Raw genomic sequence first — 17,637 nt, 5'->3', positions numbered from 1 at the left:
CATGGCTTTCCCTGAGCAGCCCAAACCAGTGACTAACTTGGCTAGGGTGTAGTGCACAAACAGTTGATCCACAGTAAGCCAACCCTGATGTTTTCGCTCCAGAACTTCCCCCAGTGTTGGCCAAGGCTTTGATTATAGTTTGTATCACAGTCTGATTTCTCTCTCCCCAGTCCTGCTTTCTCCCTTTCCCTTCCATGGGTGTCGATCCTAAAAGTGCTCCCCAACATTCTGTCCTGCACTCTGTCTCAATCTGCCTCCTGAAGAATCCTACCTAGACATTGTTCTTTGGAAAGATTAATAAGAAGAATAAATCTCTAACAAGACTGAATAAGAAAATGAGAGAAATCAAATAAGTATAGAATCTGAAAGAGAAGTTAACTACTGACACAGTGAACAACAACAACAAAATATATGGTGATAACCTTGAAAACTTGGAAGAAACAAAGTTCTAGAAAAAAATATAAGATGAAACAAGTAGCATAAAAATATAGAAAACTTGAACAAACCAATAATGATTAAAGAAATTGAAATGATAATCACATACTCTATCCTCTCAATAAAAATCCTTACCTAGATGTTTTTGCATGTGAATACCACAAACTTCCAAGTACTAAATAATTCCTTTATTACACAACTTGTTCCATAAAATAGAAAAGAGATAACATTTCCAAACTGTTAACGAAGCCAGTATAATCTATAAAACCAGTTAAGTCAGTATGTGAAAAATCACTCACGTAAAGCAAAATATAAACTAATTGAATCCAAGAGTATCTTAATGCATCATAATATTAATTGTGGGGCACCTAGCTGGCTCAGTCAGAAGAACATGGGACTCTTGATCTTGGAGTCCTGAGGTCCAGCCCCACATTGTGGGGTAGAGATTACTAAAAATAAATACAGAAAGAAAGTTAAAAAAAAAATATATATATATTAACTATAGAAAGAAAGTTAAAATATACATATATATTATATATATATAATATATATTAACTGGTCATACCACATAACTAGAAGTTAAATTTAAAAACAATTTTTAAAATTAAAAAATAATTTAAATGGTACTCAAAAAGAAGAGAGGGGGAGTTTTCTTTACAATAGAATGCCAGTTAAAAAGAAATGAATAAAGGCTGAAAAGATTTACAACCATCAAGGTAATCATTGATTCAGATATGAATGACCATTGTGATAGAATAGGCAGTTAGCTAGATAAGAGCAGGGAAGGGGGCCTTCCCACCATTAAAAAGATAAAAATCAAGAAACTGCCACCATCCCCTAGTACACAAACAGCTAGAAAAAGCACCGGGGAGCATGCATGTGCCCTTCCCTATAACTACTGCCCTACGGTAACCTACAGCTTTATTATAATACATTTACATTGTGGTTTCAACACCCCTTGAGGGGGAAGCCGGTTCCAATATGGACTATCTTGGGCCAAAAAACTCCCCCTCCCCACCGGTAGGAGGAGTCCCTTAGATGATTAGAAGCAACCTCAGTCAGAGACTGCTCTACTTATGACCCATAACCTATGCAAACATAAAAAGAAAAGGCACCCTCAACCCTGGTGCAGTTGCCACCTCTGGGCCAGCCCGCTCTCCCATCTTGAGAGTGTACTTTCCCTTTAACTGCTATTAAATTCTTAATTACTTGGGGGGCTGGCTCTGAATTCTTTCTTAGCTTAACTCAAGAACCCAGGTCAGCACAGAGGCAGGGAAAGGGCCAGGGATGACAACTGGATGCTAAAATTCACTGGGTGAAGTTGCCAAGAAGGGGCGAGATAGTCACATTGTGTCAAGGTATCACCCTACAAAATAGTTACACATTCCAAAGTGAAAACTGCTGGTAGACCTTAGAGAAATCTAGAGGTCATCACTTTAATAAGGGGATAACATTTTTAATATAATGATGAGATAATCTGAATTATGTACCTTCTCATGCAATGCAGTATGAAGTCCTCAATCTTATGCATAAAGTATTCCTGCCAAAAGTTTTTTATCTGAATCTAATTAAGCCTCTGGCTTTAATTTTGAGTTTATAGGAAATGCTGAGAATTAGTTAAAGAACACCATGAGGAAACAATCCAGAATGTGCTATATTGTACAGGAAAACTGACCCTTTCTCTTCAAAAAGTTAGTATCATTAAAAAGAGAGATCTTTCTTAGACATGTATCATATGATCTCACTGATATGAGAAATTCTTAATCGCAGGAAACAAACTGAGTGTTGTTGGAGTGGGGGGTGGGGTGGGAGGGATGGGGTGACTGGGTGATAGACACTGGGGAGGGTATGTGCTCTGGTAAGCGCTGTGAATTGTGCAAGACTGTTGAATCTCAGATCTGTACCTCTGAAACAAATAATGCAATATATGTTAAGAAAAAAAAAAAAGAAGAAGAAGAAGGTAGCGGGAGGGAAAGAATGAAGCGGGGGAAATCGGAGGGGTGGACGAACCATGAGAGATGATGGACTCTGAAAAACAAACTGAGGGTTCTAGAGGGGAGGGGGGTGGGAGGATGGGTTGGCCTGGTGGTGGGTATTGAGGAGGGCACGTTCTGCATGGAGCACTGGGTGTTATGCACAAACAATGAATCATGGAACACTTCATCTAGAACTAATGATGTAATGTATGGGGATTAACATAAGAATAAAAAAAAAGAGATCTTTCTTGATTAAAAGGAAATAAAAAAGGTATTACAATCAAATAGAATGTCTGAAACACTATTGAATCCTGGAGTTTTGAAAGAAAAGTACAAAAAGTATTTTTGGGACAATTAAGCATATTTGAGTATGAACTAGATATTATATGTTATGCAATGACTGTTTCTTAGGTTTGATAATGATACTGTGATTGTGTAAAAGAATGTTCTTTTTAGAAGGTACATGCTGAAGTACTGAGAGGCAAAGAATGTGTGTGCTTACTTTATCTGGCAGGGTAATCAGTCAAAAACAAATGGAAGAAGTTTCATCAAATGTGGCAAAAATATTAACAAATAGTGAGTTCTTCCTATTCTTTTTTTTTTAAAAAGATTTTATTTATTTATTTGACAGAGAGAGAGGGAGAGAGAAAGAGCACAAGCAGGGGAGTAGCAGAGGGAGAGGGCGATGCAGGCTCCTCGCAGAGCAGGGAACCTTATGCGGGGCTCGATCCCAGGACCCTGGGATCATGACCTGAGCCACCCAGGCGCCCCAGAATTCTTTCTATTCTTTCAACTTTTCTTTGGAACAAAATTTTTCAAAGATAAAATGTAATAATAAAATACATCATTATAAGCTAGCAATATAAAAAGTACAAGTGTGTTCTTATATTTGAAATAGGTCAGTGTATTTTACTACACTAATGAACTAAGGGAAAAGTAGTTCCAGCAACGTTTTGTAGTCTTCAGGGTACACGTCCTGTACCTCAAGTTTATCCCTTATACTGTTTTTGATGCTATTGTAAATGGAATCACTTTAATATCCTTTTCAGATCATCACTGCTAGTATATAAGAATACAACTGATACTGGGGCACCTGGGTGGCTCAGTCGGTTTAGGCATCTGGCTCGATTTCAGCTCAGGTCATGATCTCAGGGTCCTGGGATTTAGCCCCACCTGGGGCTCTGTGCTCTGTGCAGTCTGCTTGGAATTCTCTTCCTCTCCCTCTGCTCCTGCTCTCTCTATATATAATACAAATAAAACCTTAAAAAAAATACAACTGTATTTTGTGATGATTTTTATATTCTGAAAATTTGCTGTATTTGTTAATTAGCTTTAACAATTTTTTGAGGGATGACTTTTTTATATGTAGTATGTCATCTGTGTGTAGTTTTACTTCTGCCTTTCCAATGTAGATGACTTTATTCTAAAGTTACTTATTTAGATGACTTTTTTTCTCTTGTCTAATTTCTCTGGCTATTAATTCCAGTACTATATTGAATCGAAGTGGTGAAAACAGGCATTCTCGTTCTGTTCCTAACTTTAGGAGAAAAACTTTTAGCCTTTTACCATGGAGTATATTAGTTGTGGACTTTTCCTATATGGCCCCTATTATGTTGAGGAAGTTCCCTTCTATTCCTTGCTTACTTAATGTTTTCATTATAAAGGGGTTTTGACTTTTGATAAATGCCCTTTTCATCGAGGTATTTTTCTTCTTCATTTTATTAATAGGCATATTACATTGATTTTCTTAAGTCAAACCACCCTTATATTGCAGGTATAAATCCCACTTGTTAGTAGTATATAATCCTTTTAATATGCTATTGAATTCAGCTTATATTTTGTTGAGGGTATATTGGATTATATAGTGCTTTGAATTCTAGCTATTCTAATAGGTGTGTACTGTTGCTAGGAATGTAAATTGTTGCAGCTGGCATGGAAAATCATAGGAAGGTTCCACAAAAAACTAAAAATAGAACTACCATATGATCCGGCAATTCCACTTCTGGGTACTTACCCAAAGAAAATGGAAACAGTAATTCAAAAAGATATATGCACCCTTATGTTCATTGTACAACAGCCAAGATATGGAAGCAGCCCAAGTGTCCATTGACAGGTGAATGGATAAATACGTTGTGTGTATATATATATACAACGGAATACTACTCAGGCATAAAAAATACCTTGCCATTTGCAAGATGTATGGACCTAGACGGTACTATGCTAAGTGAAATAAATCAGGGAAGGACAAATACCATATAATTTCACTTATATATAGAATCCAAAAAAAAAAAAGAAAAAAGAAAACAAAATAAACAGACTCAAAGAAAAAACTGGTGGTTGCCAGAGGGGAGGGGGTGGGAAGATGGGCAAAATAAAAAGATTTGAGGGGATTAAGAAATACAAACTTGCAGTTATAAAAAAAAAAAAAATAAGTCATGAGAATAACAAGTACAGCATAGGGAATATAATCAGTAATATTAAAATAACTCTGTATGGTGACAAATGGTAACTACACTTATCCTAGTGAGCATTTTGTAATGTATGTAAATGTCAAATCATTATGTTGTACACCTGAAACTAATACAGTATTTTGTCAATTATACTTCAATTTTTAAAAGGATTGCAATAGTAGCAATATAGCCTTACGAGCTGATTGATCATTAAAAACTTATAACATGGGGGGCGCCTGGGTGGCTCATTTGTGTCTGCCTTCGGCTCAGGTCATGATCCTGGAGTCCCTGGATCGAGTCCCGCATCGGGCTCCCTGCTCGGCAGGGAGTCTGCTTCTCCCTCTGACCGTCCCCCCTCTCATGTGCTCTCTCTCATTCTCTCTCTCTCAAATAAAGAAATAAAATCTTAAAAAAAAAAAAAAAAACTTATAACATGGGCACCTGGGTGGCTCAGTTGGTTAAGCATTGCCTTCGGCTCAAGTCATGATCCTGAAGTCCTGGGCTCAAGTCCCACATTCGGCTCCCTGCTTGGCGGGGAGTCTGCTTCTCCCTCTGACGCCCCCCCCCATGCTCTCTCTCAAATAAATAAATAAAATCGTCAAAAAAACCCCCCAACTTATAACACATAAAAAAGGGCAATGAAAACACAGATCTTAAGCCATTTATATCAACATCAATGATCTAAATATAAAAATTAAACAAGAGAATAAGACAAGACAGACTAGGAAAAATATCTTCAAGACTTACCCAGTAAAAGACTATCACTCAGAATATAAAAGAACCCAACAATAAGTGAGCCAGATGAAAAAATGGGCAAAAAACCTGAATAGATACCTCACCAAAGACATACAGATAACAAATGATCATATGAAATGATACTGCATATTTCAGGTCATTGGGGAATTGCAAATTAAAATAATGAGATACTTCTCACACCCATTAGGATGGCCAAGATCCAAAGCACTGACACCACCAAATGCTGATAAGGATGTGGAGAAACAAGAACCCTCAATCACTGCTGGTGGGAATGCAAAACGGTACCAGCCAGTTTGGCAGTTTCTTATAAAACTAAACATACTTTAACCCCATGATGCAGCAATCATGCTCCTTGGTATTTACCTAACTAAGCTGAAAACATATGCCCAAACAACCTGCACACAAATGTTTATAGCAGCTTTATTCGTAACTGCTAAAAGTTGGATGTGAATGAATAAACAAACTGAGGAACATGCAGGCAATGGGCTATTTAGCGCTAAGAAGTGGGATATTAAGCCTTGAAAAGGCGGAATCTTAAATGCATATTGTTGTGAAATTACTCAATTTGAAAAGGCTACCGTATGATTCCAAACGTATGACATTCTCGAAAAGGCAAAGCTGCAGAGTGGTCAGGAGTTGGAGGGAAGAGAGTGTTGAATAGATGGAACATGAAAATTTTAGAGCAGGGAAGCTATTTTGATGACACTGTAATGGTGGACGTGGGTGGCCATTATATACTTGTCAAGGCCCACAGACTATACAACACACAAAGTGAACCCTGTTGTAAACTATGGGCTTTGGGTGGTAACGGTAAGTCAATGTAGGTTTGACAACTGTACCACTCTGGTGCAGGCTGTTGACAGTAGGGGAAGGGGCTGGAGCAGTATTTCAGAACTCAGTAGTACTTTCTGCTCAATTTTTCTGAAAACCTAAAACTTATAAAAATCTATTAATTAAAGCAGAACTAAATTATAATCTATAGAACCAAATACTTGAAGCAGGACTAGTAGTAATTTCTTGGCAAACGTCCAGTACAAAATCCAGACATTCACATCTGTACTCAAGGTATCAAGCAACACTGAGGCTGGCTAGGACAGAGCACAGCAATCAATCACTGGGATGCAAGTCAATGGTAGCTGTGGGCTCTCCACCATTTATTCCTTATTAACATATGGCCCATCCAAAGGGAATGTTGGTCTCTTCAAACGAGGTCGCTTTTCCTTCCCCAGTGCAATTAGTCTTTTCATCATCTTCTTATTTCTATAAAGAAATTTAGGATTAGAGAAGAATTTTGAAAAATTCTTAGAGTAAGATAGACCATTCCATACCCACCGCAATAAATAAGGAATCCACTTCTGGAGTTCCTTAGTAGTTTGCCCCATCCCTAAGAATGGTGGGTAAAAAGATTTTCTGTGGTGAAGGAAGGAACAGGACTGTCCACTTAATATCAGGGCTCATATTCTACATACTACAATACCATACACTTTCTTTACTTATTTTTTTTTTTTATTTTTAACATTTGTTTATTTGTAAGTAATCTCTACACACCCAACTTGGGGCTCAAACTCATGACCCCCGAGATCAAGAGTAGCACGCTCTACTGACTGAGGCAGCCAGGCACCCCAGTTCCACTTCCTTTATATTTACACTTTCCCTTTTCTTTTCTTTTTTTTTTTTTTTTTTTAAGATTTTATTTATTTTTTTGACAGAGAGAGACACAGCAAGAGAGGGAACACAAGCAGGGGGAGTGGGAGAGGGAGAAGCAGGCTTCCCTCTGAGCAGGGAGCCCAACATGGGACTCGATCCCAGGACCCTGGGTTCATGACCTGAGCCGAAGGCAGACGCTTAACGACTGAGCCACCCAGGCACCCCTACCCTATTTTGTTTCCACTGCCCCTCTCAACATATCCTCAAAAAGGCCACCACCAATGGTGTCCTAAACTGACATTCCCAACAGCACGTCATTAGCCATAGTCTTACCTGGCCACCTCACAGCCAACCATCTCCTTCTGAAACTCTGTGCCTACTGCTTTCTTTTTCCGCTAATCTTTCAGCCTCCACCTGTACTTTTTTAGTCCCCATTACTCACCTGCCATTGATATGCTGATTCTCTTTTGGGTTCTTTCCTCTACATCCGCCTATGCACAATTTAGACGGTAAAGACTCCCGAATGTGCTTCTCTCTAGCCTACACTTCTCCCAGAACTCTAGACCCCTGGCCAGCATGTCCCATGTATCACATTCCTGGCCCCTGAACCGGACTGCTGCCTCTCCATCTAATAAGATAACAACTATTCCTTGTACTCCTACATCTCTTAAATTTGTTCCATTCCTCTTTAAATTCTTTGCCAAGCTCATAGATTATCTTTCCAGAATTATTATAGTAATCTCTTACCTTCAAATTGAGTTTCTGTTCCAAGATTTCAATCCACTTCCTTAAAAAAGCCTTAGTTTTCCTCCACTCTCATTTCATATCACCTCCACCCAATTCCACTGTCAAAAGCTGAATTTTGTACTCAAACATTAGGAGTGCTATGGTCTACATAAAATCTAAAGCAGGGCTTATGTGTATGCTCATTGTGTATTCCCCTGGATGGTGAGTATATGGTTATCATATTCTCAAAGGAGTCCATGTCCCAAAAGTGACTAAGGAATTAAGAGGATAATATGAGACCTTTTATATAGATATAAAATTTGGGGAAACAAAAACAAACTTGCAGTGGTCTGCTCCTCCCTTTCCCACTTATTAGTCAGTATAAGCTTCAAACATACTGACCTGTTTGCAATTTCTAGATACGTCATATTCTTTCACTTCCATGTATTTGTATGGGCTGTTTCCACTATTTAGACCAACTTAATTATTACTTCCCAAATGGTAAACTCTTCTTCAGTACATGTAATCCCTTGGGAAGTTTCCCTAAGCTACTCCAACATAAGAACTACCCCTACATTTTCATAGCATCTCTTACTCCTTTTCATTCCAGAGAGCTACATGGACTTTGTCTTACTAATTTGTATATCCCTAGTAAAGAATCCGACATGTGAACTCCAAGTCTTTTTTTTTTCCCTTAAAACATGTCTCTAAAATGGAGGCAGTTAAGGTTCTAACTTGAACACTTTGTTAGGGTTTCTAAGACGAAGCCACATCTATCCGAGTTCTAATCCACTACTGTTTTTTGTTTCCTATTTTTGCCTGAACTATACGGCAAATTAAGCAAACAGCTTATTGCCCTCCGCCTTCTCCTACTAAATTATTCAGAAACCTATCCAGACATCTCTAAGTATACCATACTTAGAAAAATACTTAAGGGTTACCTCTTAGCACATTCAGGGCATAACATATTGTCTTCTAGGCCTGGGGATGGGAACGTGCAGGCAGGTAACAGGAAGAGAGAGATCATCCTCTTGGGGGTGTCAGGCACCCAGGCCTGACCTGCATGAAACTGCAGGCGAACCCAGCCTTGTGTGTCTGCCAAGAGAGGTCTGCCATGGACCACACACCACCGGACACCTGAGGAGGGGAAGAGAAGCAAATATAAACAGCAAAAATCAAGTAATGGCGCCCTAATTCAACCTCTCGGCAAGTCACTCTTGGTTTTGCTCTTATGTTCTATTCATGAATCAACTGAATGAAAAGTAAGAAAAATGTACACTGAAGATACTATAATCTGACTTCACAAATTATATAGCACAAGGGCTAACAATTAACTTTTTGGAATGGTTGCTCTGTGTCCAAGATTTTGCTATGTGGTTTACATGTATGAATATATTTATTCTTTTTTTTAAGATTTTATTTATTTGAGAGAGAGAAAGAGAGAGAGAGAGAGCACAAGCAGGGGGAGCGGCAGAGGCGGAGGGAGAAGCAGGCTCCCCGCTGAACAGGGAGCCCAATGCGGGACTCGATCCCAGAACCCTGAGATCATGACCCCAGCCGAAGGCAGACGCTTCACCGACTGAGCCACCCAGGCGCCTCTGAATACATTTATTCTTAAGAGCATTATTAGTATTTACCTTCTCTTTACTTTTATTTGCAGGTACAGCAACTGTAGTTTATCGTGTTAAATATCATAATTTTCCCAGAACCAAGACATGGATCCAGATATTCTGATTGACAGCCCATTTACCCAGCCATTACGTTACACTGCCTCAGCTACACAAAACAGGCTAAAGGATCTTTGTTTAGAAATCTAAGGAATAGGGCGTCTGGGTGACTCAGTCGGTTAAGCCTCTGCCTTCAGCTCAGGTCATGATCTCAGGGTCCTGGGATGGAGCCCTGCATCTGCGCAGTGGGCAGTCCGCTTCTCTCTCCCTCTACACCCCCCCTCCCCGGGCTCTTGAGCTTGTGTGCGTGCAGCACACTCTCGCTTGCTCTCTCAAATAAATAAAATCTTTAAAAAAAAAATTAAAAGCCTAAGGAACAATCTAATTGGGAAGATGGGAAATTTGAGAGGAAACAAAGTCCTACAGGTATCAACTGTATGCAATTGAGAGAAAGGAGCAGTCACTGGGGGCTTAAATGTCTGTAAAATCTCTCCAGACTGTGAGCCAAGACTAGACACCACGTGTGTTCCGCAGAGTATATCCGGAGGCCAGGCACACTCCTGGATCGCAGTAGGTGCTTAATAACTGCTGAATGAAGAGGAACTAAAAGGCTGAGTTAGCGTGTGTGAGATGTTACTAGCTCATACGGCACATTAATGAAAATCGGAAAGCGGTGTCCTCTTCGGGAAAGCAGTCCTCCAGAGACGGCTCCGGGGCTGCACAATGCTTGTGCGATTCAGCAAAAAGTGCCCGCTCCTCCTCACCGAAGGGAGTGCAGCGTGGGGTGCAGACAGGAGGCCAATTTCAGCTCCCTTTCTTCCTTTTGGCTGGATTTCTTGTGAGGGAACATCAGCCCTGCATATAACAAAAACCCTGAACACTTCTGGTAATGGGGTGGAGAGAGGAAAAGAATTCAAGCCAAAAAGAAGGAAGAGGACTTTGTGCTGGCCTGAGATGGGTTGTGCTAGACATGAAAACAGAACTATGACACACGGGAGTGGGAGTTGGCCAAAAGTGGGCCTAAGTTCCTCTCAAGATCCCTTAAGAGGAAAAGGGCCCCAAATGGGCCTACTTTTAATGTGCCAAGTGGTATCTTGCAAGGCTCAAAATTATTCTGTGATGCAGAATAGTTGCAATCAGCACTTTGTACATCAGGATACCAGGGCTTACACTAAGTAACCTGCCAATGCCAGGCACCTAGGCTCTCTCAAATAAATAAAATCTTTAAAAAAATTTAAAAGCCTAAGGAACAATCTAATTGGACTAGGAAATAAGGATCTGAACCAAAGCTGTTCAGCTTTAACACTCGCGTGCTTGTTCACTGTGTTACGATGGCCTTCGAAGGGAGAGAAAGGGGAAGGCCTCACATTGTGGCTGACCACATTATCAGATTATGCTTTCTTCCCACCTTGAACTTCTGCTTATGATGAGAAAGGGTCACCACTCAATCACCTAGCTCAGACATTGGTCCACACAAAACTTGACTACCTGTCAATGAAAAGATAATTCCTAAGTAAATCTAATATCCAATCTATGATATTTTCACTCTTTCCCTTTTACTGCCTTTCAGTATGGGACTAACAAAATTTAACCTTCTTTCTCTGGACTAGTAGTCAGTCTATTTTTTAAAAAGTAGGCTCCACACCCAATGGGGGGGGCTTGAACTCATGATCCATGAGATCGAAAGTTTGTATCTTCTATGGACTGAGCCAGCCAGGTGCCCCTTTTAAGGCTGATCTTACCAGAGGCTTGCAGCAGAAAGGTCTCAACAGAAGCAGGAATGGAACGTGAATTCACAGACTTGGATTGACTGGCTCTTGCAGCAATTCTTGACCATGCTGCCAACATGCCTTCCTGTGCTGAAGTTACCACCTCGACGGTATTAATCCCTTCCTCTCTCTCACTCTTCTTACAACTTTTCCAAAGCCTTGCTTTCTTGGTCAACATCTTGCCTTTCCTCGAACATGACTGCAATTTAGCTTCTGGTGATGTTTCAGGAATATTCTGCAAATGGGATTCATGGTGAGTTTTCAGCGAAGTGCTACTGCCCCTGAAGACTTTTGTGTTTTGTGTCAATTTTATCATTTTTTATACATTGACCCATGTGTGGTAAGTGTAGGAAATATTTAGGATTATTAGTTTCCTTAGAGCAACTTGGAGAAATTTTTGATTGTTAAAACTGGGGGCAGGGGAGTGGGGGAAGCAGAAGGCATTGCCACTGAGATGTAGTGGGTAGAGGTCAGGGATGTTTAGGCCTAAAATGCACCAGATAGCCCCACCCCCAACCAAAACAAATTATTTGGCCCAAAAAGGCAAGAGTCTTTTTTTTTTTTCCAATTGAAGTGTAGTTCGCATACAATATTATATTAGTTTCAGGTGTAAAACATAGTGCGTCAACATTTACATACATTACCAAGTGATCACTGTGTAAGTCTAGCTACCATCTGTCACCATACAAAGTTGTTATAATATGACTGACTATATACCCTATGCTGTACATTGCATCCCCATGTCTTATGTACTTTATAACTGGACGTTAGTAACTTTAAATTCCTATCCCTTATTTTGTCCAGCCCCCCACACCTCTTCTGTCAGGCAACCTCCAGATCTTTCCCTGTTTCTATGAGTCTGCTTCTGTTTTGTTTGTTTGGTTTTTTAGATTCCACATATAAGTGAAATCATATGCTATTTGTCTTTCTGTCTGACTTATTTGACTTAATACCCTTTAGGTCCATCCATATTGTCGTAAATGGCAAAGATTTCATTCTTTTTTATGGCTGAGTAATATTCCTTTGTATTATATCTACAACATCTTCTTTACCCAAAATGTCAATTGCCCTGGTTGAGAAATCTTGCCTTAGAGATACAACATCTATAGAGATGGTGGGATAGAAAGAACAATTCAGTCAGAACTCACCTTTACACTGTCATCACACTCCTTACTCACCTGGTTTATTTCAGGGTAAGCATGTTTCTGGAGCCTCAGATAAACCTCTATTTTCTGAGGACATTAAGATGGGAAATGAAAATTACAAATTGGCAAAGCTTTCCACACTTGCTGTGTGCTGCAGAGTTTCCCACCAGTGTACTCACCCGGCCATCGGTACTCAAATTCAATTGTTGGCACCAGCTCCGCAAAGTGTCCCAGCGTACTTTATTAAATGGAGGCAAACTGGTTGGCAAGGGAAGGATTGGTGTACTACCACAACTATGTTTTGGGCAAAACTTGAATTGTTCATTTATTTGAGGATGACAAACTGAGAAAAGAAGGAAATCAAAGTAGTAATAATTTAGTATTTTTAAGATGACAATTTAACAAAGTTCTTGCTAATTTCTTACAACCCAATTTACACACACACACACACACACACACAACTATTTTTCCTCTATTACAAGTAATAGATTCTGTAATTAAAGGACTTACCCAAGATCACATCTCCATTAAAATGGCAGATCTGGAAATCAAACCTACATTTTGAAATTCTTTTTTTTTTTTTAAGATTTTATTTATTTGTCAGAGAAAGAGAGAGAGCACAAGCAGGGAGAGCGACAGGCAGAGGGAGAAGCACACTCCCCACTGAGCAAGGAGCCCAATCCCAGAACCTGGATAGAACATTATATTGGATTGCTATTCCAAAATGTCTAGATTTTGGACCAGAAACACTAGTTGTCTTTAGAGAACTCAAAGAAACCACCCAACCACCAATGATCCTGCATTCCATCAGCCTACCTCATTTTCCTTGGCAGCACCCCATCTCACCTCACCGCTTGGGTGTAACCTATCACTGTTTACTTTGCATTGAAGTCCTCATTCATGGCCCAGAAAATAAAATCATTCTGAAAATACTTATTTGATGCCTTTATGTGAAGCACTAAGAACAGATTGAAAGGGTCATGACAGTAAGAGCTGTTAGATATTTGATCAGTAATTACTTACCAAGCAAAATACTAATCTGAGGGGATGTTGATGAAGGGGTCCAAGTTTTCAGCTATATGATGAATAAGTTCTGGGGATCTAATGTACATCGTAGTGACTATTATTAACACTGTTATGCGGTGTGTTTTAAAGTTGCTGGAGCAGGGGCACCTGGATGGCTCAATCGGTTAAGCATCTGACCCTTTTGATTTCGGGCTCAGGTCATGATCTCAGGGTCGTGAGATTGAGCCCCACATCAGGCTCTGCGCTGAGCATGGAGCCTATTTAAGATTCTCTCTCTCAGGATGCCTTGGTGGTTCAGCCAGTTAAGCACCTGCCTTCGGCTCAGGTCGTGATCCCAGTGTCCTGAGATCAAGTCCCACATCAGGCTCCTTGCTCAGCCAGGTCCCTGCTTCTCTCTCTACCTGCCGCTCCCCCTGCTTGTGCATTTGTTCTTTCTCTCTCTCTGATAAATAAATAAAACTTAAAAAACAAAAACAAAAAGTTTCTCTCTCCCTCTCCCTCTGCCCCTCCCCACCCTCCACATGTGCTTGCTCATGCATGCGAACACACGCTCTCTCTCTCTCAAAAAAATAAAAAATAAAGTTGCTGAGAGCAAATCTTTAAATGTTCTCACCATGGGATGGAATGGGAGTAGGGAACTGTGTGAGGTGATGGATATGCTACTTAGCCTTATTTTGGTAATCATTTTGCAATATAAATGTGTTTTTATCAATCATCACATTGTACACCTTAAGATTACACAAGGTTAAATGCTGATTATATTTCAAAGCTGGAAAAAATCACTTGTCTTTACAAGAGATATGTGAAGTATGTATTAACCAAAACGAAGACAAGATTGAGTTTCCTGGGTTGGGAATTTGAATTCCTATCTAGCTGACTATAAGAACCATGCCCTGTCCAAGGCACACCACATGCCTATTTTGTGTGTCTTAAAAGCAAGGCATGGTGCCTAGCAATTGAGAAGTGTGGGAGTTTGAGAACTCTCTCACCACAGGTAATCAAGTTAAGATTTAAGATTTAAGATTTGTACAGTCAAAGGATAAGAAACAGAAATCTTTTTCCTGGGCTTCCCAGGGCTGGGGGAGCAGCAAACTGAGCAATCCTTCCTCATACCTTTATCGCTTGACCCAGGTATCTTCAGGCTGACTTCTGAAGTTGAAGAAACACTTGGTTCCATTTGAGGTTCTTCATTAGGTTCCTCATTAACTGGAACCAATGTGAGAATCACACTTTCTTCCTCTAATGCCTCCTCTGAGAAATTCTGGAAAAGGAAATGTCAATTGAGGATTCTCATCTGATACCATAAAACTAACTGCTTACTTTCAAAGCACAATTAATAAGAAACTCAGAAACCAGTAGGTGGCTGGAGAGAAGACTCACAGTGATTCCTTGAATTTGATGTTGATTAGCAGACCATTTATTAGATAAGAGAAACAGGGTTGCCTGGCTACGAGGTGTGTGACTCTTGATCTCGGGGTTGTAAGTTCGAGCACCATGTTGGGTATAGAGATCATTTTAATAATTTAACATTTAAAAAAAAAATGGCAAGAGGGGTGCCTGGGTGGCTCAGTCAGTTATGCATCTGCCTTCAGTCAGGTCATGATTCTGGGGTCCTGGGATTGAGCCTCCGTCAGGCTCCCCGCTCATCGGAGAAATTGCTTCTCCTTCTCCCTCTGCCTGCCATTCCCCATGCTTGTGTTCTCTCTCTCTCAAATAAATAAATAAAACCTTGTCAAAAATAAAAATAAAAAATGGTAAGAGAAACAATGAGGAAATTGACAAAAGTAGATTTACAGGTGGATGTAAATGAAAGGATAGGTCTCAAGTTTGGGGAAACCACCTCTCTCAAGGCCTTCCTCTCCCTCAGCTAAAACAAATACTTGCATTTTATCTGCTAAATCTGTACGGAACGAGTTCCTGCCTTCCCACCTTCTATCATGATTCCCGATAATTCCCAACTCCAGCTATCATCAACTCTCACTGGTAGATGCAATAATTTCCTAGCATTCCAAACTCCATTCTGACACCATTCTTTCTGAAGACTGCTCTCCTGCTTTAAAAAAAACAAAAACAAAAACACTTCAATGGCTTATCATTGCTATTCAGGTTAAAGACAAAACTCCCTTGTGTGACCTACAAATTTCTGGAGTCTGACCTCTGCCTGTCACTCAGCTCAAGACCCCTGAGCATTCTGAGATCCAGCCATACTGGCCTTATTTCAGCTCCATGACCTGAGGGGAATGAATATACATTTTACTCTGTTGCAATCACAGCAACACTCAAAAGTGCCCAGCACCGAGTGGGCAGTCAGAACTCTTTTAATGATCTAATGAAAGAAAAATAGAATGGATAGGTAGTAAGGAGCTAACATTTACTGGTTTTGTATAGTACACATGCACTGTGCTAGGTGCTTTCTGTATTTCTGTCATTTAATCTTCAGAGCACATTTATAGTAATTTATCAGTTTTCCTATTTTAAAAATTAGGTAACTGAGTCTCAAAAATTAAATGAACCATGCCATGGAGTATACTATGCTTCAAAGTTTCCTCCCAGGGGCGCCTGGGTGGCTCAGTCGTTAAGCGTCTGCCTTCGGCTCAGGTCATGATCCCAGGGTCCTGGGATCGAGCCTCACATCGGGCTCCCTGCCCCGCGGGGAGCCTGCTTCTCCCTCTCCCACTCCCCCTGCTTGTGTTCCTGATCTCACTATCTGCTATCTCTCTGTCAAATAAATAAAATCTTAAAAAAGAAAAAAAAAGTTTCCTCCCAAATCCAAAGGTAAATAAACTCCATTCCACTCCACTCCACTCCAAGTATTGCCAGTACTTTCTGCTCAGAACAGCCAAGTGGATCTGATGGGGCCACGCCCTTCCCACTTCCCTCCCTTCAGTGGCTTCCCATTGCTCACACTCTCATCCTGCAAATGCATAACTTCTTTTTTAAGATTCGATTTTTAAGTAATCTCTACACCCAGCGTGGGGCTCGAACTTAGAACCCCCAAATCGAGGCTCACAGGCTCCACCGCGGGAGCGAGCCGGGCGCCCCTGCGAACTTGCAAAGCACTCCCGCACACATTCATACAAAGGAACCGGGGGAGCACGACTCCACTCCAGAGATACGTGGGGGCTCAGGCCAGCGATGGGACTCGCCCACCACCATATCCTTACTGTCTAGGAGTAGGACACACTCCCAGAGGAAAGAAACCAAATTGGTCACCTCACGTTCTGACCTTACCCACATTACCTTTTCTCACTTTCTTTTTATTGTCGCTCTCCACTTCTTCACGTTTTTCTCTTGCCCAGCTACATCTTTCTACAGAATCCCTCTCTTACTTCGGCTTAGGAAGGGCACTCTTTACTCTGTCTTTTTCACTCTCACCCGAATTTTCTCAAAGCCACAATCGTGCAATGAAAGTAATAATCCACTTGCAAAGAGGAGAGACTCCAAGACCGGAGATTTCTTACACCCAGAAACTAAAATCGGGGGCACGAAGGAAACATAAGCAAGCTCCGGAAAGTCCGAAAAGTAAGTCTGGGGGGAAAATTCGTTCTGTCGGAACTACACTTACCTGCTCAGTGTTCTCGTAACTGGAGTGCGCCATTTCCAGGAACAGTCAGAGGAAGGCAAAGCTAGTAGCAATCTTACGACATCTGCGCTTCACTCTTTTTCACCTGAGGGCGTCCAACCTGATTTCTCCTTTTATAAGCAAATGTCTCTGTCTACTTCCTGTTTCCCAGAAGAGCTGTTTTCCTTCCTGCTCTTCTTCCCCTCCCACACTATCTGACGGCGTGATTAATGCCGTCGGTTTTACACCCCGTCTTGTCCATTATATGACAGGTGAGTTATTGGGTAATTAATATCACTCCTAATACATTTTAATACATTTTAAAATGAAGATTTGGGGGGCCTGGATGGCCCCGTGGTTAGAGCCTGAGACTTCATCTCGAGGTCTGTGAGTTTGAGCCCCATGTTGGACGCAGACTTTACTTAAAATAATAATAACAATAATAATTTTAGGGGCGCCTGGGGGGCTCAGTCGTTAA

The 17,637-nt window shown here is 40.7% G+C and overlaps 1 protein-coding gene across 1 annotated transcript; it reads right to left on the bottom strand.

Annotated features, from left to right (window-relative positions):
• Positions 1 to 6,771: 6,771 nt before the first annotated feature.
• DPPA2 (developmental pluripotency associated 2) lies at positions 6,772 to 17,195 on the bottom strand. The gene is made up of 7 exons (XM_034990907.1): positions 17,163 to 17,195; positions 14,711 to 14,858; positions 12,751 to 12,914; positions 12,605 to 12,658; positions 11,400 to 11,661; positions 8,932 to 9,127; positions 6,772 to 6,877 (listed from the first exon to the last, which is right to left on the bottom strand). The coding sequence occupies exons 1-7, from the start codon at positions 17,193 to 17,195 to the stop codon at positions 6,772 to 6,774; spliced, it is 963 nt and encodes a 320-aa protein (XP_034846798.1).
• Between the last annotated feature and the right edge of the window lie 442 nt (positions 17,196 to 17,637).

Source organism: Mirounga leonina, unplaced genomic scaffold, assembly GCF_011800145.1.
Source record: "Mirounga leonina isolate KUSES-001 unplaced genomic scaffold, KU_Mleo_1.0 Mir_115, whole genome shotgun sequence".
In the NCBI taxonomy this organism is placed as follows: Eukaryota; Metazoa; Chordata; class Mammalia; order Carnivora; family Phocidae; genus Mirounga; species Mirounga leonina.
The sequence above is the reverse complement of the archived record's forward strand: the minus strand, read 5'-3'. Positions and strand labels throughout refer to the sequence as shown.